General features: G+C 47.3%; 1 protein-coding gene across 1 annotated transcript in view; it reads right to left on the reverse strand.

Annotated features, from left to right (window-relative positions):
- Positions 1–3,325: 3,325 nt before the first annotated feature.
- Positions 3,326–26,605, reverse strand: part of GRIN2B (glutamate ionotropic receptor NMDA type subunit 2B) — a 544,711-nt gene continuing 521,431 nt past the window's right edge. The window contains exons 15-18 of the mRNA XM_029206241.1: positions 12,829–12,989; positions 10,628–10,815; positions 7,804–8,042; positions 3,326–5,236 (exon numbers count right to left, since the gene is read on the reverse strand). Of these exons, the coding sequence (XP_029062074.1) occupies positions 3,326–5,236; positions 7,804–8,042; positions 10,628–10,815; positions 12,829–12,989 (2,499 nt within the window). The remainder of the gene's footprint in view (positions 5,237–7,803; positions 8,043–10,627; positions 10,816–12,828; positions 12,990–26,605) is intronic.

The raw sequence follows: 26,605 nt of genomic DNA on the forward strand, positions 1-26,605 counted from the left end.
CCTTCACAAAGCCAAGGGTCCAGTGAAAGAAATTCTACTTGTCTGGTTAACCCCAGGTCGGGTTCTGAATACCTGGTTTGAGGCAAATAGCACCTTCCTGACGGCAGAAGCAAGGACAAGGCGAATATAAAGTCACTACTGGCACTGTCCCTCCTGTGCTCACCCTTCTACCACTAAACCCAACTTCCGAGACCTTCCTAAGAGAACCCTCTGGCCGTTGAGCTTTGAGTAGAGCCGGTAAGCTTTTCTGGAAAAGCATGCTCATTTGTAAGACATGCATCCAGGGCTACCTCCCTGTAACCAGATAGCACGTGCTTCAAGAAAGGAGACCTTGTGGGAAGTTTCTGGGAGCGCTTGCAGAGGAATGGAGGGGGCCGGGGAGAGGGCTGGAGCCCAGGTAGTAGGAAGAAAAGAGTCAGAGTGACTGAGGTGCTTGTTAAACATGAGAGGGGGCTGTGGGGAGATTTCTTAAGACTGAGCCTCCTGAAGCTCAGCTTACGGTTGATTTGACCTCAATTCTGGTTTAAGCCCTTTGGGGAAACTTTCCCACCCTCGGTGCCGACAGGGAAGATATGGCGCCACCAGCTTGACTTTGCACAGATGCTGGTGATCTACGGTCTACCTGGAAGATAGGAGCTGGGCCTGTGGTTTGCCTGGAGCCAAACTGGACCCGACGTCAAGCCCAGGCCGACAGGCATGACTACTTCTCGCAGGCCAACGAGAAGACTGGTGAGGTGGGAGGTGGAACACGCAGCCCTTCCCTGGCTTAGTCACCACGGCGGCCTCCATTCCCCTTCACTGTTCTCCGGACACCCTGAAGCGAAAGCCATACAAAACAATTCCCCCGAAATGGAAAACGAAAGCCCGTAACAAAACACTTCTTCCCCATTCATTCCCATCCCGACCCCGCTCCCTCCGGCCAACACCCTGAATACTCACGAGAGAACACTTTATCTATACAAAATTAATTAGAAAACAAAATATTTACATATGAAATAAACACCATCTTGATTTCTGTCACCAGCGGAGACGCCAGAGCCCCCTTTGTTCTAGATTGCTGTTCGCTAGGTTAGTTGGTTTGGTTTTTTTATTTGAAAGGGATGAGGTAAGAGGAAGAGTGAGGGACGAGCCCCTGACCTGGGACAGAGTCGGGGCAAAGAATGCTTGACAGCCCTTCGCCTTCTTCCTCCTGGAGATGTCTCATGCCCTCTGTCCTCTCTCTCCAAGGTCCTTCCTTGAATCTAAGGTAAAGCACTCCGTGCTCCTCTCTCCAAATCTGTGAGAGGTTCAGCCCCTTGCCCCCAGGTTTGTTTTAGAAAGAAAACAAAGCTTTACAAGGCCTTCGGTTGGCTTGAAAATGAAAGATACTGAGGTAAAAATCAAGGAGGAGAGCGGGGGCAGCAGTCAAGGGCTGGGGGGTGAGGAAGGGCGGTGAGTCGGGGTGGGTGGGACTTGAAGAGACATGGCAGCTTCCTTCCAGAGGAGGATGAGCACCTTTCTGGTTTATGTGTCCTGTGTGCGACATGGAGACCCTGCAGCCAAGCCTCCAAACTGACCTGGCTCTTTGGCTGCCACCCTGGGTAAGGGGACGATGGCAGGACAGTGGAACTGACCCACGGAACACGCCTACCCCAAGTTTCAGGACTGGCAGTGACAAGTATTCGTTTCCCTTCTCAAGTTTCCAACTTTGAGTGAAGGGGGTATCACATCTGCCAGTGCCCTCATCTATATATATATATATATATATATTTTATTCTTTATTCTTTATCTGGGAGGGGAAGGAGGTGTTGCAGGAAGGTGGAGGGGTTTCTACAGAGAGTGTCCACACTGGGTTCAGCGTCACATCCTCAGGGAGCCAGACCCAATGGGGTAGCGGGGGAGTCCCTTCTCGCCTCCCGTCCCCGCTTCCGAACCTCTTCCCTTCCCTCCACTGTTTCCCGAGCTGTACTCGTGGAGCAAGCTCATGCCTCTTCACTGGCTGTTCCGTATCGCTTGTGGCCAATTCAGGGGGGTAACAAGCCTGCTCTCCTAGCTCCAGGTTAAGTAAGAAGGGATCAAAGCATTGAAAACATCCCCCTCTCTCACTTACCCGACCACAAATGACCCCCCTGTCCTTCAAAGCCTTACTTAGCTCCTCCCCACAAACTGGCCAGCTGAGGGTCCAAAAAGCTCAGACGAGCTTTGTACAATCTTCTGCCCTCAGGTACGGGCCAAAAGAATCCTGGCTGCTTCTACTTCCCTTTAGCCTTCCTGGAAAGTTCTTGGCCAAAACTGGTGGAATGTATTGGCAACCACGGAGGAATTATTTTTTGTACGTTGCCCTTGTAGGACTGTTCACCCACGTTTTTGTCTAGGCCACAGGAACTTCTCCGTCAAGAACTTCCATTCTCTTCATTTGGGAAGGCTCAAGGGGAGAGACAGCCAAAATTCAGGTAACACAGGCCCGTCTCTGTTTGTATATAAGCCAAAACAAGCCCGGTGCTTAGGGATATTGAAAGAAACAACATTATGAGGCAAGGTTGCCTTCTCCGCATGAAAAGGCCTGATGACAGGCGTGTATAGACAACACGTGTGCAAGTGTATATAGACACACGTGCACACGCAGTCCCTCCTTCCTTGCCTCTAATGCACCATGAAACACTGCTCTGATGTACTTTCCAGCATCCGCCAAGGACCTTTCATTCCAGTTCACTACCAGCTAAGTCTCATGGAATTGAAGCAAACTTTTTTTTTTTTTTTTGGCTTATATAGAAACACACGTGGCTTCCCACCCTCTGCCTGGCACACGATCCCCAAACACACGCCATCTAAGCAAAAAGAATTTAGCAAAAGCCTCTGTTCATTCACAGGCGGTAATGCTAAAGGCGCTTATTGGGGCGCTGTGCTTCCTCACCTAAACGTAAAGGTCACTTCAGGGAGAGCTATCCTGCGCTCCCGTGGCCTCCTCCCGCTTCTCCGTGCTTCCCTCGAAGTGCGTGGCAAAGAGTCCTTCCACGCTAGGAGGAAGCTCGCGTGGGGCCACTTCCTTCAACCACTCCGCCCTCGCCGGCTGAGCGAGCCCACCGTATCCTCTCGCGGGAACTGGGAACTGGAAGGATGGACAGACCGGGAAGGAGGAGGGGACTGGAAAGGGAGCAGAGATGGTTCTGGTTACCAGGGTCGCCCTCAGAAGGAATCAGAACTCCAGGATCCCATAAATAAATGAAAACGACAAGAAAGGAGCAAATGGGAACCAAGTTCACCCCCGTCACCCTCTGTGACATGCGCAGCACACGTCCACAGCCCCGACCCTCCCGTACCCACCTTCGCCTCTCTCTTCCCTCACTCAGACATCAGACTCAATACTAGACAGTTTCTCATACACATGCCCATTGCTGGAGCCATTGAAAGCCCTGGGGTTTTTGTTGTTAGGCACACAGGGGTTGGACTGGTTCCCTATACAGATGTCTTTCTGGAAACGGCCTGGTACAGCCCCGTGCAGGGCCGACACCACCGGCTTGTTGGTGACAAGGGCACGGAAGTCCGGCCTGGCCTTCGGCACCCCTGCCACCGTGGGCTGCCTGAAGAAGTAGGATTTGCTGCCGTGGAGCAAGCACTGGTCGTCCCCGAAAGTGGGGATGAAAGGGTTCTGCGTGACCCGGTCGGGGTAGAGCGACTTGCTGAGCATGTAGCTGCCGCCGCCGCTGCCGCCGCTGCCGCCGCCGCCGCCGCCGCCGCCGCCGCCGCCGCCGCCGGGGTTGCCATGGTTGCCGTGGTGGTGATGTCCCGCGGCCGGCGCCGCCGCCTTGCCGTTGCCGAAAGCGCTCTCGCCCGCCGGCATCTCAAACATGTGCGCGTAGGGACTGCCGTCCAGGAAGCGGCCCTTGTCTTTCAGGCTCACGCTGCGCGGGGCCAGGGCGGCCTCCTCCTTCTGCAGGTCCACGAAGGTGTCGTAGGAGTGCTGGCGCCGCAGCTTGTTCCGGGTCTTCTTCTGCGCCTTGGAGTTGGTCGGGCTCTGGGGGTACTTGGCGGCGGGCGCGCTGGACGGCACGGCCACCGGGGCGGCCGGCTGCTCCAGCTCCTGCAGGGAGCTGTCCTCGCTGATGTCGTACAGCTTGCCGGCCTTCTTGCACGCCTCGCAGCGGATGCACGCCTGCCGGCCCGAGTTCTGCCCGGCCACCGCGCTCGAGTAGCTGTGCAGCTTGGACGGGCAGCTGCGGCAGAAGTTGCCCCCGGAGCGCTCCTCCCAGTCCACGCTGGTCAGGTTCTTCTCCCAGGGGGCCGGGACCCCGCCGACTCCGCCGTGCTTGTCAGCCGGCCCGTGCTTGAGGTGCGACCGGTTGGTGCAGGGCCCTCCTCCGCCCACCGAGTCGCGCTTAAAGTCCTCGCCGCGCTCCTTGTAGATGTCGGTCAGGTCCACGTGCTCCCAGTGCGGCGAGGTCTCCTTGGTGCGGAACTGGTCCAGGTAGAAGTCCCGCAGCCCCTCCTTGTCCCTGAAGTAGCGCTTGTGGTCGGGGGAGCGGGGCGGCCGGCGGCGGTAGGCCAGCTCGATCTCGTCGAACTCGCGGCGGGACTTGGCCGAGGCCGGCCGCTTCTTCAGGCTGTCCTTGTATTGCTGCTTCCGCCTCTTGGCCGCGTTGCCCTCGATGTTGCCGTAGGTGACCGTATGCGTGGAGATGTCCGACACGTCGGAGCGGATCAGGTCGTCGTGGCCGCCGTAGCGGTCGCTCTTGAACGAGAACTTGCCGTACAGGTCGCTGAGCTGGCTATGCTTGGAGGAGGGGAGGCCGATGTCCAGGGGCTTCTTGCCGAGGGACCTGGGCTGCGTGGTGAAGGGCGGGTTGTCGCAGTCATAGAGCCCGTCGATGGAGCTGGTGCTGCCGATGCTGTGCGGCCGGTGGTGGGGGTCCTGGTACGCGTTGCTGTCCTTCAGCTGCAGGTTGCCGAAAGTCCTCTCCACCTCGCTGATGTAGTCGCTGAAGAGGTTCTCCTCGCAAGGCGGGTTGTTGTAGGATTTGCAGTCAGAGTGCGTGAAGCTGCGGCGGTGCTCGGAGATGTCGTAGACGGACGACTCGCGGCGGATGAAGTCCAGGGCGCTCTGTGGGGAGCCGTTCACGCCGGACAGGTTGGCCATGTTCTTGGCCGTGCGGAGAAGACGCAGGATGTTGGAGTGTGTGTTGTTCATGGTTGCGGTGGGGGAATTCATCACGGATTGGCGCTCCTCGATGGCCACCCCGTGGATGCAGCTGTAGATACCCTGGAGGGAGGATGGGACCGGTTAGGTCTCCGGCGAGGCAGGAAGTGACCATAAACAGCACCCCCCAACCAACCCACCACTGACTGCCCAAGTGGATGAGAAAAGTCAGAGCGGACATGAAAGGGATGGTCTTACACACTCACAGAAACATATGGCTAGAAGCTTGCCTGCCTTATCCCCCTCGGCTACACCGAGTGACTTGAACAAATGGATTCGAATTGCAAGACAGGACATTCTTGCCTCAACTCCACTACTGACTCCAATTGATTTTCCTTTCCGTGCTGAGGTTTTTGTGTCTCAAAAATGAGGCCATGATAGCGACTGATAGCAAAAAATATTGTCAGCCTTCTGGAAATCAGTAGCAATGCTCTACAGGTGCTGGGGCTTTTCGGCCCTGGCTGGTCACCCTTGGCTGGCAGTAAAGTGCGGCGGAGCCCAGGCGCTCACAACTGCCACTCTTTCCCGGCTCTGACAAACTTTGAGCAGCTTTTAGGATTTTGGTCACCAAATCACAACTGAGCAATTCTCTTCTTGAGCCAAGCGTGAACCAAATTCACAGAGACAGTCAGGCAGCCCTGAGGTCAAAGAGGGATTTTTCTCCTGCTGTGCCCTATACCGGGGCAGGAAGGACCTGGGACAGATATCCCGGTACTAAATACGAATAAAGAATGCCCTTGTTGGGGAGAGGGAGGTGGGGGAGGGATGGATTGGGAGTTTGGGGTTAGCAGATGCAAACTAGTATATATAGGATGGATTAAACAACAAGGTCCTACTGCAGAGCACGGGGAGCTACATTCAGTAGCCTGTGATAAACCATCATGGAAAAAACTATGAAAAAGAGTGTATATATGTGTATAACTGAGTCACTTCGCTGTGCAGCAGGAACTAACACAACACTGCAAATTAACTGTACTTCAAGAAAATAAATAAATAAATAAAAGAATCTTGTGGAATCCTCTCCTTTATTCTCTCCTTAGCTCCTGGTTTCCTCCTTATAGTTTCTCACCCAGTTACTCTGATCATAAATAATTAATATCTTAACAAATTAGTATTGACTGAGAACTCCCTGTGTGTGCGGCTCCTTGTGCAGAGCCCTGAAGAACACCGTCCAGGAGAGGGAAAGGCTTGGGCTCAAGTCTAAAGTCAGGCCAACCTCCTGCCAGTCTCTTGCCCCCTGCCTTGAAAGGTGGACACATTTGGAACTTTTCTGCCTGGCAAGGGAAGGTCTCTGCAGAGGAGGTTGTTTGAACTGTATCTTTAAAACTAGGGGGATAAATTTGGAAAGGGGCTGTCCCAATGGAGGGGCGCGGGAGCAGAGAAGATTAGAAAGGAGAACGGCAGCTACATGGGAAAGAAGGAAGATTTGCATATGATAAGCCTCAGTTTCCCTGAGGCAGCAGTGAGATAAGAGATCTTTAAGAGAAGGTTCCTCTACTTGCCTTCTCAGGCCTCCTTTCTAACCCTTCTTGATTATGGCCAGGAGAAAATGCACTTTTCCTCTACAGAGCCATTGATTATGTCGAGGGGCTACAAATGGGATTTCTATTACAGGTTCCCCCCACTGCTGCCATCCCCCTCTCTGGAGAGGTCTTGGGAAGGGCCATGCGGTGCAACGACGTGGCTCAGGGACCACTAGTCCCAACCTCCTGCTCCCAGGTAACTGAATGGCCTGCAGCAACTCACAGCCAGAGAGGACACTTTCTCTATCAACTAAAATACTACAGGAAAATGATCAAAAGATGCAACAATTTAATGAGTACTCCATTTTCTCATATAATTCCATTAGAGACAAAGTTGGTTATTTACGTCTGAAGCCTAGACCTCTATTTGAAGAGGACATTTGAGTTCACCTCTCATGAATGAATCCCATAACTTTATTAACAAATTCAAAAGAAGTCTTTTTTTTTTCTTTTTTTTTAGCTCTTCCCTGTGACCCTCTGTTCATATTCAAAACTGTGTTCAAAATCTCATTCTGGACTAGACGCACAGAAGAGCACTAAATAAAGAACGACTTGAGTTATACTCTTGCTCAAATTAAGGAAGTTTCTGGAATGCAAATTTCTTACAGGTCAGGACTTATTTCTGAAGGTTCTGTTAAGCTCTTTAACTCCCCAAACTCACACATGGTTAAAACATAGAGTAGGGCGGTGAAATAACCAACAATATACCTTTGGATGTCAGAATAAGAGAGATATATTTCATGATTTAAATAGAAATGTGATTTTTTAAAAGGATTAAATGATTAATCCAACCTCTGCAGAATTAACTAATGGTGATGAAAGGCATCTGGGAAAAGGCCAAATGTTTCATACTGATAGATCTGCCAGTTCTTATTGAGAACCAAATGCCCAAACCCCACACAGAAATCTGTTTCTTGAAGGAAAAACTACATCACCTGTTTTTTGAGCCACTTGAAATTATGTTATCCCACCCCCCTGGGGAAATGTACGTGATGTGGCTTCTCGCTTTAGCAGCCTCAGGCTGGAGTCAGTGCCCTCCTGGCTCTCTGTGCTCTGCACGGAGAGCTGTCTTTCCCAAGCTCCAAGCACCTGAATCAAAGCACTTACTCTGCTGATGGAGAAGACCATGCCAGGCTTGCCAGAACACACACCCATAAAGCAGTGTCTGAACTGCCAATAGAAGAGGTGTTCGCAAATGAAGGTGATGAGGCTGAGAGCCATGGCGGCCCCCAGCATGTAGAAGACGCCCGCCATGTTGTCAATGTCCAGCTGGCTGCTCATGACCTCATTCTTCTCATTGTGGCAGATGCCCGTGAGCCACAGAGCTTCCAGCTCCTCCATCTCCCCTGGAGGCGGGACGGGAAGGAGAACAGGCAGAGAGAGGAGAGAGGGCAGAAGTAGAGAGGGGGGGCGAGAGGGGTGTTGGGGAAAGGAGAGGAAAACATGCGAGAGAAAGAGAGAAGGAGACATAAAGAAAGAAAACCAACAGAGAAAGTTAGGAGTTTATTAAATACCGTTATGTAGTAACTTATCGATGTATTCAGGTATTCAGTGAAAACGATAATGTGGATACCACCGGTGACACAAAGACAGGAGACATTACCTCTGTGCCCCATTACCTACCCAGTGTAAACTGGTATATAAACAATCAGTATGACAAGCTATATGCAGGTCACAAGAGCTGCCTGAATTAGAGTAATTTTGCAGATGGGTGGCCAGTGGGTTTTCATGAGGAATGTAGGACTTGGAGGTGGGCATGGTGAATGGGTGAATTTTAATTTATATTGCACAAAAAGGCACTCCAGGCAGCAGAAATAGCATGATCAAGGGGAGGAAGGTAGAAAATCACAAGGCGTATTTGGGAAAGGCAGGCAGAACGAGTCAAACGAGTAACAGTAGGCAAAGGAAGCTGAATACAAAAGGTTGATGCAAGATCGCCGAGCGCCCGAGTATCAGACTAAAGCACTTTGAACTTTTTCTTGCTGTTGTTGTAGACAGTGAGGAACAACATAACCGAACAAGCGATTCAGAAAATTGCTCTCAAAAAATGTGCAAAGCAGATTGGGTCGGGGGGAGGACAGACAGAGACATATCGGCAGAGAGATTGATTGATTCCCTAGAGGTCCTCAGGCTTCCTGATCTCTTGTTGAAAATATAAATGTTCACAGTAAAAGGGAGGAAGCTGCAGTAAAATGACACCACCAAATTCGGACCTGCCTCCTTTTAACGCTGCTTAAGGAAGTTTTGATTAATTCAAGTCATGCCAGGTTACAATAACCGTGATCCACTTCAGTGGATACTAGGAATTAGAAAGGTAGAAATCGTAGGCAAAAGGAAAATGACAGAACCATATGCCCGAGAATGCATCTAATTCCAGAGAAGCGAAAATCTGAAAATCTCATGAAGAAAATTGCCTGTTCCAATAGTTCCAGTTTGGTTCAAAATGTGAACCTTGTCTGAATAATCTGACCGAAGCCCTGGCAACTTCAGCAAATTGTCTCTATGGCTGCACTTCCTCGTGGATAGAGGCCCCGTTATTGCCTTTAAGTGACAGCTGCATTACAATGACAGAAACTCTTATACCAAAATGGCTTGTAACCCTCCACCTAGAACCCCCTCCTCTTTCCAACGTTAATCAAATCACTTTTTACTCATTTCTTGGATCAAAGTATGATTTTCCTAACTAGGGAACAACTGACTTCACCCAGAGTCTGACAATCTCCCTATGCTCCTCTGCTTCTTCTCGCATCCCTAACAGCAAAGATTCTGCAGACAGAACTTAGGGAACCGCTTGGTTGATGGCCTGTGAGGCCAAGTAGAGTCAGGCTGCTCATCCGTAACTGGATTAGCTTCTGTGAGACGAACAGGAGGAGTAGGTGCTTTAGACAATAAAGTGAAGAGGGATGCGGAAGGTGTGAGTGTAATGAAACAGAAGATGAGATTTCCTCAAAGCAAGCTGTCTGCTCAGTCTGCTGCGAGAATCACTCTGGGGGGTGAGTGCCTTCCGGTGTCTGTCTCTGAGGACCCTGGCCCTGCTTCCTCCCTCTTCCAGAGGGAAAAGCAAGATGGGAGAGGGACGGATGAGCAGATGGCCACGTGTGGATTTCTCTGCCCTTTCTCTGGGCCCAGAGAGAGCAGAGACCTTTCCAAAATCCCATCCACTGCTCTGGCCACATGTGAGAAGACTGTTTGGGGAACTTCTGATCTCAGCCCCTCTTACTTTATCCCTGAGGGTTTGATCACACCCTGCAATCCTGAAACACACCTCCTTGACTGGCTAATCCTCTCCCCCAAATTTCACCCTGGGTTGGATTGTATAACCACGCCCCACTGCCCCCCACAGTTCCTTTGTTGAAGTCCTAACTCCCAGTACCTTGAAATGTGACTTTATCTGGAAGTAGGGTAATTGCAGATGTAACTGGTTAAGATGAGGTCACCTGGAAACGGTGGGCTCCTAATTCAATATAACTGGTATCCTTAAAAAGGGAGGGAATCAGACATAGACATGTACAGAGGGAAAACATGCACACAGGGAGAAAGCCATGTGAACATGAAGGTAGAGCAGGGGTGATGCGTCTACAAGCCAAGGAACACTGTAGACTGCCAGCAAACCACGATGAGCTTAGGGGAGAGGCATGGAGCAGATTCTCCCTCGAGTCCCTCATTACGAACCAAAGCCGACACTTTGATCTTAGGGTTCAGGCCTCCAGAACCTTGAGCCAAATGTCTGTTGTTTAAGTCACTCAGTTTGTGGTACTTTGCTTCAAAGCGTTAGGAAACTAATAACATATACCCTCCAAATCTCCTAGTATACTGTGAAATGCTTTTTTGGAAATGCAGAGGTTAGAGGGATGAGGAAGGAAGAAGGGTTGATGTTTCGGACTGGCCATCGGGAGAGGCCAAATAGGCACTGTCCCCTTCTTTAACTCACCATCTCCGAAGAGCTGCAGGATAGCAAGGTCCACCTGGCGCTTCCATCCAGAATCCTTTTGGATGGCAATGCCATAACCAGTGGAAGCAAAGACCTTCCCGCTGCCAATGGTCACCAGCTTGCAGCCTTCGTCTCTGCCTGCCATGTAGTTCAGCACTGCTGCATCGTAGATGAAGGCATCCAGTTTCCTGTGCGAGAAAGAAACAAACAAAGCAAGTCCAGTGGAGGAATTTTAGTACAAAACTACCACTGGGGTCATTAATAGGAAGCAGTAGGGCTCCAGCAGACTATGGGGGGAAGTGGCTCAAAGTAAGGCTCAAGGTGGAACTTGGCCAGAAACTAAAGCCTAAATCCCAGGCTGTTCTTTGTGTGATTTCAGGTTGACAGGAGGAGTTCTCTCCCTCCCACTGGGAATGATGAGAATGTAAGCTGGGCCTGAAGCCAACTCATAAGCTGTGTCTGAAAGGAGAAGGAGTAAAAAGGAATCAATAAAAATAATAACAGAAATAATGAAAAGGAACCATCACAATGATAACAACAATAGCACGGGTTAGACTTATATACCAGTTTTCATTTCTCCGTTCATTACAGTCCGGAGTGGGGTAAGTGCGGGTAGACGTGTAGCACTAGATGGGCAATGCTTTGTTTGCAGTCAGAAGTGTTTCAATGTTCCGTTCTGCAGCGCAAGGAGAGAAGTGCGTCATCGGGGTGGTGGCAGGACAAGCTTGTGTCAAGAGCCAATGTGTGAAGCCACAAGCCAATGCAGCATGCAGGAGAATTCCGAGGTCTCAAATTCCCAAACGTATGAGAATCTCATGGCACATACTGTGCTTTTCAAGGAAAGACTATACAGGGAAGGGGGTAAAGCTAGGGGCGGGGTCAGGAAGGTATAGGTCAGTATTTAAACACATCAAAGGGGGAAGAAGAAGTTGATATATTCATATAGGTAATAGAGAGGTCTGCAAGACAGAAGGGCAGCCATCATCCTCTTCACCTTTACAAGTTCAGTCAGCTTTACTCCTCCTTAAGAAAAAAGAGACCCTTTCTGGCATGATAAGACACAGAACATTTTTTCAAAAGGCCTGTGAGTAACCTTTAGGAGGGGTGTCCATCAAAAAGCCAAAGCTCTGGGCTTCCCTGGTGGCGCAGTGGTTGAGAGTCTGCCTGCCGATGCAGGGGACACGGGTTTGTGCCCCGGTCCGGGAAGATCCCACATGCCGCGGAGCGGCTGGGCCCGTGAGCCATGGCCGCTGAGCCTGTGCGTCTGGAGCCTGTGCTCCGCAACGGGAGAGGCCACAATAGTGAGAGGCCCGCGTAACGCAAAAAAAAAAAAAAAAAAGCCAAAGCTCTGATCCACAGCTGTGATTGTAGCAGGGACCAGACTGCCTGGAGTGGCCCACCCCAAACTCAAATCCCATCTTCTGAAATCTGCCGTGACTTCATAATGATAAGACAGCGCCTAACAGTATTTAAGTAAACATGCATCTGGGTGGTTCTTCCAGAACCAGAGCCACCAGGAGGTCTAAGTGTTGCTAGTTAACCTACAACACAGGAAATCAGCTATGAGGCCCCAGGACCCTCAAATTCCAACAACTCTCATGGTCAATTGTCTGTCTTACTCTGCAGCTGTGGCTTCTGAAGGCCAAATGAATGAATGTGCCTGAGATTATGCAAGCAAACCTATTTGCAGTTCATGAGCTCCTTTTAGTGAATGAACTGAGATTATAGAGCTGGAGCAAAGAATGCCAATTTTGTTGGAATTGGAGATCGCTTAACACATTCTTACTGTGTGTTGTCTAAAAACTTTTACCCTTTCATTGTTTATTTCTCCCTGTCCATAAGACACCAAAATCATCATTTTCACCTTTTGGTCAACAGGTCTTTATTTCGTGTGTAACGTGTGAACTTTAGCCTTGACTCTCCCCTTTGACTTTTACATCTATTACATTCTTGTTTCATGTTTACATTAACGCAAGTAGAATACAGGTCATTAAAAATACATAGAAGTGAATAATGGCATAGAGATCTCTGTGCACTGGCCTGAATTACACTGTCACTTTAACTTGGAGATCCACAAAGAGCAAACACAGCCTGCTTTGCTTTAACGTGGTGTGGCACCAAGCATGGCACATCTGATTCCACGTATGTTTCATAAACGTGAGCAACGTATCAAAGGTTCTGAGCTTGGAAGCAGTTCTTACCCGGTTTTCAGGGAGAGCAGTGCATCGTCCACACCCCTCTGGTTGAACTTCCCCATGTAGGCGTGCATTTCCGCATAGTTGTTGCGAATGTTCCTCTCCGTGCTGCCGTTGGGCACAGTGCCAAAGCGGAAAGGGGGTGAGAAGTCATTAGGTCTCTGGAACTGGAGAGGAGAGAGAGAGAGAGAGAGAATAATATGAGGACTTCAGAAAACGTGAAGAGGTATTACGTTAGCATTAGTGGATTTATCATGGAAGGGACAAACAGAAGTTCACCAAATACATTAGCCCTCACTCAGGAGAAGCAACTGCTATCTGAAAGTGAACTGCAATTCAACTCAATTTATTCCACGTTGTTGAGAGCTTTCTATCTGCCCACCCTTGACTTGAATCTGTAACACTTGTGTGCCGCGTTTATGCACGCTGCACAAAACCAGGGATGATGGAAATGTGCTATTAGCTTAACTGCAGTGGGCTGGTTACCTTTATTTCTGAAAATTGTGTGAAATCTGCTTCCAGGTCCCTTCGTTGCACTATCAAGGCTATAGGACCTTAGTGAGGTAAGCTACATCATACTCTTGAAAATCACTTGTTGGATAGCAAATATGTTTTGCTAAGAAGTTTTCTCTTGACCTTGCTTGATGCTTTAAAAGCCCATGTTTATCCTACATGAGTTGTAGGATAAATTGTAAAAGCAAATGCAATTTTAATTATGTTCCCTCTCGTGTTTAAGAACTGAGTGTGGATTACCAGGGCTTAGCATCACAAAGTGAAATCTCTTGGATTTTCACCCCTATGACATCAGCTTTATTTCTGGCCATTGCCCTGCAATGAGCAAGTCTTTATGTTGCTTCCTGAACACACAATTCATTCATTTGTACCTTCACAGCCTCATAGAGTCTGTTCCCTCAGCATGAACTCACCTTTCTCCCCGGGCCAATTAATGTCCTTCACCTCAACATGTAACTCAAAGCAATTTCTTCAGGACAATTTCTATGAGTTCTTCCTTCCATCAAGTCTACCCAACAGTGACCCACCAGTACTCTGTGTTCTTGGTTTAGATCATAATTAATACTACTAATTCATTTACTTTCTAAATGAGCTGGCTAAGTTCTGAGAGCTAGTCTCTGACGTAGTCATGAAGCTCTAGGTTGAGACAGATATGGACTGAAGAGCAGCTCTGCCACTTACTACTGTGTGACGTGAGGCAAGTAACAGGAGTTCTCTGTGCATCATTTCCTCATATGTAATAAGGAGACAATAATGTCTACTTTTCAAGATCGTTGTGTGTTGTATTAAATGACACAATGTACAAGAAGTGCATGGCACAGCATCTTGCACACAGCAAGTGCTCAAAGAAGACCCCTTATATTATTTTAAATTCATGTCTATATTCTGCATTCCCTAGTAAACTTCATACTTTCTAAGTTTCTCATTCTATTAGAACAGCAATGATCAGATGGAATGTGACCAGAGTGTGTGGTCATATGTGCTGTGCCTTGGTATAGGAAAGACAGTCTAGATATTTGAAGTCCACTTGGTTTCAATACTATACCGTTTACTGTGGAGATACATTTGAAAATCTAACTCAGGAGTACTCTGAAGCTTTGGAGCTGTCTGGGCTTCAAGTCATTCTCCTTTCTCCCTCCCTTGACCTGAGACACTCAAGAGCTTCTCAGAATATGGGGATTTCATGGACCACAAAATGTCACAGCACCAGGAACCATAAATGCCATCTTCATTGCTTAAAGTTGGCCATAGTTAAAAGTAAGGTCATGCAGTGGTGTTTGTTAGGTAATCTGAGACACATCAAAAGACCACTACTTTCTGACTTACCGTGGTGCTTTTTGCCATTAAGAGTTTCTGTTTAATTATTTTTAAACAGGTTGTGATTTTTAAGTGAAAAAAAACCACTATAAAAGAGTCAAAGAATTTTCGAGTTGGATGAGCCACTCAAGGTTAACTAGTCCAAACCTTTCATTTTACAAATGAAGACAGAGGCCCACAGAGGACAAGCAATTTGCTCAATGTCCCACAGCAGCAGTGATGGCTAACATTATCAGGAATCAGTTGGCTTAATTAATAGTATTCCTCATGGTCCCCAGCAGATAACAAGTTTAAAGTAAACAGGGATATGTTTTGTTGGAAGAGACAGAATGCTGTGCATAGAACTGTCGATTATAACACTTCAGATGTTTGAAAAAAGGTATCTCCCAATCAAAAGTAGAGTAGATACCATGGCAGGCAGCAGTATAACCAGATGAGCTCCCTTTAATCAGTAATCCCCCACTTTGCTAGGACAATGACAACTGATGCTCACAGGGTCCAAATACTAGGGTCCAAAGTACTTTCTGAAACATCGATGAAAATTGAAATCATGTCCAGCACAATTCTGGTATAAATTTTTATGTTCTAGTTGTTTTGAAAATCGGCAATCCATGTAAGGTAGATACAATAATTTTTCTTAATTAAAATCTTTTTGTTTAAGTGTAATTGATTTATAGTGTTGTGTTAATTTCTGCTGTACAGCAAAGTGACTCAGTTATACAAATATATATTATTTTTCATATTCTTTTCCATTACGGTTTATAACAGGCCATTGAATATAGGTTCCTGTGCTATACAGTAGGGCCTTGTTGTTTACCCATTCTATATATATAATAGTTTTCATCTGCTAATCCCAAACTCCCAATCCTTCCCCTGCCCCCTGCCTCTGCCTTCCCCTTGGCAATCACAAATCTGTTCTCTATAGATACAACAATTTTTGATTAACCAAATGGAATGTGATACCCAGAGTGCCTCACGTCCTGATGAAGCTAGATTATGGAAAGTTTCCATACTACTCTTAATTAACTTTAATTTCTAAGTTATCTTTAGATTTCTAGATGCTGTTTTATAACTATATCTTTGAATACATAAATACTAAAGAAATAATAAAGGACCTAGAATAGCCAAGATGACCTTGAAGAAGAAGAACAAAGTTGAAAGACTTATACTACCTGACTTCAAGACTTGTAAAGCTGTAGTAATCATGACAGTGGGATATTAGCATAGAGGGAGTAAAGAGATTATGGGAACAGAATGGAGTGCCCCCAATAGACCAACACACATATGGTGCAAAGGTGATTCAGGACAGATAGGACAGTCTTCAACCAGTGGTGTCAGAACAGCTAGCTATTCATATGCAAAAAAACCTTCATTCCATACCTCACAAGATATATAGAAATTAACACAAAGTACATCATATATCTAAATACAAATCCTAAAATTATAACATTTCCAGGAGAAAATATAGGAGAAAGGTTTTGTCACCCTGAGTTAGACAAAGGTTTCTTAGATATGACACCAAAGTACAATCCACCACAAAAAAAAGATAAATCGGACTTTGTTAAAATTAAGAACTCTTTGAAAGACACTGCTAAAATCATGGAAAGACAAGCCACTGGCAAGATAAAAATATTTGAAAACAATTTAAAGCTATTAAGGAACTACAGGAATTAAATAAGAAGATAGCAAGACTCTTGAATAGTTAAAGCATCTTCCATCGGAAAACAATCAGAGAAATCAGCCAACACTAGAAGAATGGAAGGTGTGGTCCTGTGGAAAATATTGGTCTTGGAGTCAGATAATTTGGATTTGAATTCCAGATCTTTCTCTGACCAACTGCATGAACATGGGCAAGTTATTTAAATTCATGGAGCCCCATTTTTCTATAAGTATTATTTTTAATTAATATTGAGATAATATCTGGGATTACTTAACACAATATCTGGCACATGGTGGATTCTCAAAACTATTAACTGCTTCCATGAGGATGACGTTGTAATATCTAAAATTGTCCTATGTTAGATAATATTCCCTAAGATGGAAAACTCTTGTTCCCTAACTTGTTCCTTAAACTCAGCCAGTCTGGGGACCAAAAGGGTGAGTGTATCACCCCACAATTAGCTGAAGCAGAAGCAGAAGTGAGCCTGCCTTTTCGTTTGAAGATTCTTGTCCCAGCTTGGTGAAATTTAAATAAAAACCTAGATTTTTAAAAAACTGTCATTGGAACTTGAATTTTACTAAAATTCATGGCCATGGAGAACTGTATTTTTAGTGAGGAAGAAGGAAAAAAAGAATCCTCCAAATTCCACCTTGATGCTTCCACTAAATGCCCTATAATAAAACTTACCCCAAGCTGGGAGGCATTACATGGCACTTACTTAACCTGAATGACAATCTGTGCTCTCTGGGGTTTGGGGGAGGAGTAAAATTTAGTACTGTCCAGAACCGGAAGTCTTAAAAATCCATAGAACAAGAAGGACTCTAAGAAACAAATTTTTAAAATATTAAAAAACCCAATACACCAAGGAGACCAGCATTGAATTAAAAAGCTCAGTCTGATTTTCAAATAGGGAATTTTATATAGTATTCCTTATTAGTCGCCTTTGGCCATTATAGAGCTTCCTTGAACTTGGAATCTTTTTCCAGAGCTACCCTGGTCGGGATTCTAAAAACATACAGAGGAAAATAAAAACGCAGAAAGGAAGGAACTTGGGGGATGGATCCCATTTCACAGATGAGGAAACTGAAGCTCTGAAGAGACCAAGGAAGTTGTTCCAGGCCACGTGGTGAAATAGGAGGACCAGCTTATAGGGCTTGACCCCAAGCTGAGTCGTCCCACTGCGGCTCAAATACCAGCCCCCTGGTTCTACTGCTCACTGGGGAGTGAAGCCACGCACTGTGGAGCCACCCGGTGAGGGTATCCTTCCCTTCCTGTCATATCAGATGCCAACACCTCCTTGGGATTCAACACAGGGTGTCCAGCCATCACTGCAAGCACACTCTTCGCACAAGGGCAAAACAGTGCCAGAATGTTAAGAGACCTGTAATCTCACTTGATCCTCCTGGAGAGCTGCCGGGAATCAGAATTCAGCACTCTGAGCTCCTCAGACCATCATCTCAGCCCCCATCTTAATGACCTCAGAGTGAGTTAGTCTTGGCAGTGAGGCAAGGAGAGAGGTGCGGAGGCCAGGAGCAAAGGCCCTTTTCCCCACCCAGAGATGGTGGGATTAGGGGGCACTGGGGCTGCCCCTTCCCAACAGAGAGGCTCTCCCGCAGCCTGCTGCAGAGGGAAAGGGAAAGGGGAAGGAGTCAAGGAAGTGGAGATCTGGGTCCATTTTGTTTAGTTATTAAATAAATATATAAACCGATTTTACTACGTATAAGGCAGTACTAATTTATTAATAGCAGCTACTCATATTCAACACCTATATATGTACTGGGAACAACTCACGTTATCTCCTTTAATGATAATTAAAATGCATCCATTCATTTGACAAACATATCCTGAGCATCTAATAGTGCAGATCACTGTATTTATGAGGATACAAGAAGTTTACATACCAGAGAGTCAGAGATGTAAACATTCATTCAATTTTTCATTCCTTTACTTTTTCATTCATTCATTTGTTCATTCATACAGACATTCAGCACATATTTATAGCATCTGCCACGATATTCTGGGTGCTGGGGATACAGTATGACAGGAGAGTAAGAACCTGCCTTCAAGGAGTTCACATTGTAAAGAAGTAGGGCAGATAATAAGTTGTTTTTTTTCTAATGTAATGGACTAATATAGAGCCACAGATTCTTTGCTAGTCCTTGTATAAGAGATGAAGTATGTTCCCTGTCCTTGATTCTGGCCTGGGCTTGTGACTTGCTTGACCAATAGAATGTGCAGAAGTAACATTCTGGGGCTTCTGAGGCTAGGTCATAAGAGCCTTGCAGTTTCCTCCTGGGCCTCTTGGAGCCTGGCTCCGAGGGGAGCAGTCACCTCTGTAAGAAGTCCTATGACCCTGTGGGCTCCACGCCGGAGCTGTCATATCTAGGCACTTCTATCTGCACGCCCAGCTGAGCCCAGCCTTCCAACCACTCCAGCGAGGGCACCAGGCAACCCCGCCCACATATCTGACCCACAAACTGGGGAAATAAAATGAAACGGCCCTTGCTTTAAGCCACCAAGTGCTGGGGTAGGTTGCCGTGCAGCCATAGATAATGGGCACACAGGTGATCTCAAACAGTGAAAACCAAGCCCTGGGAAGAAATGGACACAGCTATGATACAGGATAAAGAGCGACTGGCCGGAGAATAAGTTTAGCCTTGCTGTCCTAAGAAGCCCCCTCTGAGAAAGGTGCCTTCTGAACAAAGCACTGGACGATGAGGAGGAACCAGGCACGTGAGGATCGGGGGAAGGGCAGCGGGTGTGGCTGGGGGACTGGGAGTGACATGCTGGGCGCCACGGAGCAGCGTGCCCGTGACAGTGGAGGCCAGAGCAAAGGGCGCCGTCCTGAACAGCCTTAAGGAGGCCACAGAGCCGGGGCTAAGAGCTGAAGGGAGAGTTCTCTAGTAGGACAAGAGGAGACAAGGGGTTTTTAGATAGACACAGCAGTCTGTGCAAGACGCAGGGCCCTGGGAGAGACCGGGCATGACTGGAGATCACGGGCAGTTTGTCATTGCCAGAGTCTAACAGCTATGGCCCTGGTAACTGGAGGGCAGCAGGGCTGAAGAGCCAGGGCCTGGTTCACAATGGGAGTTGAATTCTGCACAAAGGAGTTCAGAGTACATGCTCTAAGGGAAAAGAAACAGCAGAGCCTCGAGCCAGACTGCTTGAGTTCAAATCCCAGCTCTGCTGCTTAATAGCTGTGTGACCTGGAGCAACTCACTTAACTTCTCTGTGCCCCAGTTTCCCCATTTGTACAATGGGGCTAATAATGCTACCTACCTCATCAGGCTTCTTAGTATTCAACAGGTTAATCTGGGCAACCTGTTAGCACAGTGCCTGGCACATATTAAGTACACTGTATTAGCTGTCATTACTGTCATCATTGTTATCAGACACAGCTGAAGAACTCTGGCCGAGTGTCAAGGCTGCGTGTTTGTGTCAGAAAGAGCCCGGAGGGTCAGCAGGAAGAGCAGGTTGGAAGGAATAACGCAGAGAGACGGGAGCTGCGGAGGACACGCGCTCGGATGAGGGCCTGGGCCCCAGGGAGAACAAGGAGGGGCAGAAGCGCCGTCAGATACTTGCTTACCGTCCAAGAATGTGAAAGAGGCCGTATGCACAGCTAGACGAAATCACGACCGCGCGCTGTGTACCAGTGCCACCGAAGTTCCACGGGAGAAAGGCTGCAAGCAGCCCGGCTTCCTGGATGGCTTCTTGAAGGAGGCTGCATTTAACTTGGTAGGGGGATGGGTTGGGCTTGGAAAGGTGGAGGTGGGGCGGGAACGTCCCTTCACGTTAGAAGAACCGTCTGCTGTAAGACACTCCTCGTCCAACTCTGTTCAGTTCCCACGGTGAGGAAGGAAACAGATCCTTGCAGAGTTTTTTTGCGTCCATGATGACAGAAGAAAAGAAAACCTGAACTCTCCTCCATGTTGATGGCGCCCAGGCTTCTGTGCTGACGACCAGACGCAGCCCAACGAGGTTCCTTAGTGTTAGATCTTGGGAACGACAGCAGGCAAAGGAAAGGGTCTCTACTCCAAGGAGGAGGGAGGCAAGAAATGCCTTCTGGGGTGGCTGGTGACCCTGAAAGTTGGCTCTTCTCCTTCAGTCGGGAGTCCGATCAGTCTATGCAAATTAGGACAAGCCAGCTCTGCGACCTTGCAGAGATGGATATTGTAATGTCCTGATTGCAGGGTCCACCCGCGTGAGACACGGAATCTGGGGGCTTTTGTCTTCAAAGCTTGACAGTCCCACACATCAATATTCATTCCATCACTCTGGCTTTTACATTTGAATCACACACAAAAAATGAATGCCCAAATGCCACTCAGCCCTCTGAGGCACCCAGGAGGAAAGGTGGGAATGCTTAGGCTACAAGGGCAGCTTTTGCCCGGTCTGCTAATAAAGAGGAGGTGGCAGAACAGCAGAATTCTTCGGGGACCACTTTACCTATGCAGCACGCTCCTGTTATCACCGTTATCAGCACCGGCACCCTCTGCTTTCACAGGACCGTTTTATCACTGACCTTTATTATTTTTTAGGTACAGTTCTATGCATTCTGTTATTCTATTGATTCATTCATTCATTTAAATTGGGGTAAAATATACATAAAATTGATCATTTTTTGTTATTGATGTATCTTTGAATCCATTGTTTGTAGTTTGGTTTTGCTTTGTGATCCAATCTGAGAACGTTTTGCCTTTAACACAGGAATTTGTGCTATTTTTATTTATTCATAGGAAAGGTATGTTTGGTACTCAGTTTATCTTCTAAAAATGTCCTTCTGTTTGTTTTAGCAATAAAATTTACCATTTTAAGTATTTCTAAGTGTGCAGTCCTGTGACCTTAAGTGCATTCACACTGCTGTACGACCAGCACCACCATCTACCTCCAAAACCTTTTCATCTTCCCCAACTGCGATGCCATACCTGTTAAACAGTAACTCCCCATTCATTCAACTAATTTTAACCACATATAGAATCTTGTAACCAGGAGCACGATCACGGCAGTGATCACCCCAAGAATTCCCTTATGTTCCTTGTCTACGGTCCTCCCTCCACCTTTAACCTCTGGTGACCACTGATGTCTGTCCTCTGTTACCATAGTTTTGTCTTTTCCAGAATGTCCTACAAATGGAATCACACAGCATGTAACCTTTTGAGACGGGCTTTTCACTTCTCATAATGCCTCTGAGATTCATCCATGCTGCTGCTGTGTACCCGTAGGTCATTCCTTTTTATTGCCGGGTAGAATTCCACTGTATGGCTGTACTGGTTTGTTTATCCATTCACCCATGGAAGGACATTTTGGTTACTTTCAGCTCGGGATAACTATGAATACAGCAGCTATAACACTGACATACAAATTTTTGTGCGAGCATATATTTTCATTTCTTTAAGGTAAATGGGTCATGAGAGCTACCACACTGCCTGGGACCCCGTCCCCCCAAGGGCATCTCCTTTTGCATCTCTCCTCTCTTTTGATCTTCCCAATTTTCCCATGAACTATAAAGTACATCAACTGTTATTATCTTATTATTCTGCCTGATACTCGTTCTTCCCATAATATTATCCTACGGCCAAAGGAGGATGATGTATGTATGTGTGTGTGTGGCTTCAGACTCTGAGCAATACCCGAAGGCAGGACGGGGTGGCTGGGGAAAGTAGTCCCCGTGCTCTCCCACGGTGATACCTTGTTCGCCCAAAGAGGAAAGAAGGTCAGATGACAACACAGACCAGACTCTCTGAAGGTATGGCCTTCACCATTCCACGGCCCATGAGTACTTGGGACAGATGGGGAAAGCAAGCAGAGTGCGCTTACACTGAAAGGGCCATGTAATGAAAGAACAGTTACGTAAGGACATGGGTTATGGGCCCAGAAGATCTAAATTCAAAACTGAGCTCCACCGTTTATTAACTGAGTGACTTAATCAACAAACCATTTAGCTTTGAAACTGAATTTCAACAATGTTCAGGAGGAGAAATAAGGAATAGCATCTCATTACAAATCTTCCATTTCAAACATGGGGCGCAGGGCAGCCACCTAGGACCCCACCATGGAATGAGCTGGCTGTGGATATAGTGATGGGTTAGAAAGTCAGACTCTTCACCTTCATGAGAGTTATAATCTGGGATGAAAGTGGGGGGAAAAATAATTGTTTTTACATTTCATTATACATTATTCGTCGGAGAGAATATTGTTCAAATTCATTTGGAATAGGTGACTGACTTGCGATAACAATAACACAGAATGTAGTTAGAAGATACAGGTATATAATGAATGTGCCCAAATTAACTCAGTTCTCTTCCTGGGCACCAGGAGAAATTGATTCCATCTTGCTACCAGGAAGTGAGTCAGCATTTAGGAAGCACTTGGCACCTTAGTTGTTTCTGCTCTTTTTTCTCTTGTTATTAATATTAGTACTGTGGTTGTCTACAGTGGCAAACACATCTAAGTTTGCATGTGAAGAAACCTGTACTTGGATGCAAGAAGCCTGGTAAGTATGTCTTCACAACTCTGGGTGCTGTGCTTCTGGGGAAGGAGCCCCTTGCCTCTCTGAGCTGGGGCTCCAGTGGGTGACAGGCTGTAGAGGGGAGAGAGTGATGGAGGGAACGGAACTCGCTCTCCTCCTGTCCTTCCCTCCTGCTGTGGCCCAAACAAGAGCTTGTAGAAAAGAAAATACAAGTTCTTTGGATTCCTGCAATTTATAGTTAATGCTCAGTTTTCCTCATTGTAAAGCAGTGAGTTCTTTTGTATTTTCCTAAATTTGCACATATAAGCCTCAATAAATATTTCCTGAAATATTTCATAAGATTAGACAGTGGCATCATAGTTCATGTTAGCTCGTTGAGGTTTGGTCCCTGAGCTAGTAGAGCAGAGCAGAAGGGCTTATTCCTGTATTATGACACATTACCATGTCACACTTGTACCCTGAAGTCTTAGGCGGCTAACCCTGAAGTATCGACATCAACACACGTAAGTCACTGAACTCTGAAATGACTATCTGAAATGAAATGGGGCAACAGATTCAATTCTTACACTGCAGTTCAGTTGGAAATAATAGTGATGGTATAATACAGACACAGCTAACATGTCTATGCTCATGTACCACACAATTTACATAGAGTAACTCACTAATCTTCCCATCAACCCTATGAGGGAGGTATTATTATTCCCATGTAACCGACATGGAAACTGTTGCCCAGAGAGATAAGTAACTTGAAGAAAGCCACACAGCTAGGCTTCCAATCTAGGGTTCTCACACTTAACTGTAAAACACATCACAGAGCTCTAGATACACAGAGTAGGTGTTCAGCAGACACGTAGAGCAGAATAATCCAATGACTGAATATGCCAAGTTCCAAAAGGGACGTAAGGAAAGCAAAGGCAATGGAGATTTACAGGGAGTAGAGATCATCATAAGGGAACGGGGATGAGGCGGCTACAGGGAGGAAGCAGAGATGGAGCTGACTCCTACAGATGGGCCAAGATTTACACAGGAAGGTGTGTGGGGAGGGCACTCAGGACAAGAGGAAGGGCACCAGCAAAGATGCAGAGGGACCCGGGCACAGTGTCTCAACAGAAGTTGGAACGAATGTTTGTATGTGTGAATATGGACCACTGAGTTGGTGTCCAGGCAGGAGCCGAGCGGCCAAGCACCCGTCGTGGTCGGGCAGGGGAAGGACACAGCATTTAGTTATCATTACACAGCTAAAGCAACCGAATGAAGAACTGAGAGGCTGGGGCAGGGATGCTCCCTGGGGGTCTGGCCTGTTCCCAGGAGAAAATAACGGGAGGAATATATGGAAATGACATCAAAGCGTAAGCCTTGACAGAATCCAAGTCTGCTTATACGTTCAGAAGAAGGAAGGAGAGGATGTGGCAGCGGGGTCTCGTCCACACCACCTCCTCTCCCACTGCTTTCCTCGCCCTCCCCTCATAGCCACCCTGGCCTCCTGGAAGTTCCTAGGAACACCGAAATCCCCGGATACCCATCGCTCCCTCTCGAGCTTCGGGTCAGACCTGATAGTCTCACTGAGACCTTCCCTGACCACCAGATCTAAAGATGCAACTTCTCTGCCAACACTATCTCCCTTCTCTGCTGTATGTTTCTCTGTGCAGTAAACACCCTTCTTAAATTGCATATAATTGCCTTTTACTTTTCTCCCCTCCGCCAACCCCGCCTTTAGAATACAAGTGATATGAAGGACAAGATTTTTGTCTGTTTTGATCACTGCTGTCTCTCTGGTACCTAGAATAGTAAGTGGCACTTCGTAGGCTCTCAGTATGAGTGAATGACTAAATGAGTGAATGAATTGAATAGCACAAATGCAGATCTATTTATTATATTTTAAAAAATCACTCAAAGTGCCCTCCTTACTGGCCAATGCGTTATCAGGCAACACAGCTGAGAATGACTGTTGTTCAGAGCTAGTGAGTGCCCTTCTGGCATCCCTGGGGAATAAGGAGTAATACGGCCTCGTGCCGGCTGGGGACACCTTTCCTGGTCCCGTCTCCATTTGGCCTTCAAAAAGTATATCCGAGCTGAGATCCCACAAGAGCTTGTCAAGTTTAGGACTTGACAATGCGTATGGATATTTCTTTGGCACCAAAAATGTGACAGAGCTGGAGATGACTATGATAACACAGGGATGAAGGAAACAGAGGCGTAAGGACTGAGGCATTTGAATTGTATCCTTAAGTCATCCTGTACCTGACGGTGGCCCTAATCGTGCTTCCTCAACCTCCCCTTAGGCGAGACTGTTACAAAGGGCTGTTACTGCCTTCTGTCCGCTCACACCACTGCGCAGACACACCTGTAAGGGGGCGGGGACCGTGTAGGTATTTTATGAAAGTTGTGGGCGCTGGCAAAGAGACATGGCCTTTAAAGAAGATTTTAAGTCAACGGTACAGATGGATTCACCGTGGAAACTGGGACTCCAGAGCTTCACTAGAAGCCCCAGCTGCTCATCTACAGTTTGGGGGACACCGCTGAGGGTTACTACCAGGATTTCCATATGCAGGATGCCCCAGGAATTTAGGGGCAGTCCAGTTGTCAGCATGATGACCTGAGGTTCTTATCACAGTGGAAACAGCTCCAGGGTTGCGAAGTTGGGGTCAGGGGAGGGCAGCCAGAGGTCTGTGCCAGGCAGGGCTGAGGATCCAGGGAGAGGCGTGGCAGGGGGACGGGCACACCTCTGCTTTCTTGGCCACCAATCAGATCAGTCACTTCCAAACCAAGAGATGGAAACTCCAGCATGAGCGCACACGCTTGCATTGTGCCACACTTAAGCAGACCAGAACTCCTTGCCTTGGTCAATAAAGTCATCTCCCAAGCAGGGGACATTGCAGCCTGCAGAGTATCAGCCCCGGGAGGGGTCAGTGATCCCACTGTACATACTGCATCCCCTTCTGGGTTCACAAGGGACCCGCACAGGAGAGGGCTCCAACAAGTCCTTTGGTAAAGGAACTTATTTAACCTTGTTACAGCGTTTTCCCGAACACGTTCTGCTGTGGATCTTTTAAAAGAATACCCATTATGTGTCCCAGGACACTTGCGGGACACTTGCGGGCTGTGAAACAAAGTTTGAGAAATGCCGACTGAGCGACGTCCTCATTGTGAAGAGCAGGAAGCAGAGGCCTGGGCAGTTCGTGACCTATCCAGGGCCAAAGGGCCATCCCCGGCTCCTGTCCCCTCCATCCCCTCCTTCATCCAGTCACCACACGCGTACTGAGCATCTACTCAGCACCAGGCGCTGCTCGAGCGTCAACATCGAGGGAAGGCAGAGGCTTCCACTCCCCGGGGCCTTTAGGGATAATGAGAGTCCAGTTCTTCCCTTGTCCTTTATGGGCCTCCAATCACAATGCAAATGTCATTATTATAAGGCGACTGCTACAAAAGTAAAAGACCAATAACCACATCAGGAGAGGAATGGATTTAACTTTTCCAGTTGACTGAGGGTTAAGTCAAAAGCCCTTTCACTTCCAATCCTTTTGTCGTAAGTCATCCTAAACTAAGGTAATTCACACTCCTCTTTAGGGTTACCCTTCATCAGACATCCTCGGTGAGCTCCGCTATGCATCACGATACTGGGGTCTGAACGCTGCGTAGGAATTTAGACCCAAAAGATCAAAGATGGTTTAAGAGATTGTGTTTAATATGTGTTTATTCCAGGAAAATCTTAGAAACTGTTTTTACTTTTAATAATTCCTTTATATAAAGCTGGTTTTGTCATCATTTATCTCTTTTCCCTCTAAAAGTGGCAAGTGGCACCGTTACAGTTATTTCAGGGCTGG

The sequence above is a fragment of the Monodon monoceros genome, unplaced genomic scaffold, assembly GCF_005190385.1.
Source record: "Monodon monoceros isolate NGI ecotype Baffin Bay Population unplaced genomic scaffold, NGI_Narwhal_1 Super_Scaffold_6, whole genome shotgun sequence".
NCBI lineage: Eukaryota > Metazoa > Chordata > Mammalia > Artiodactyla > Monodontidae > Monodon > Monodon monoceros.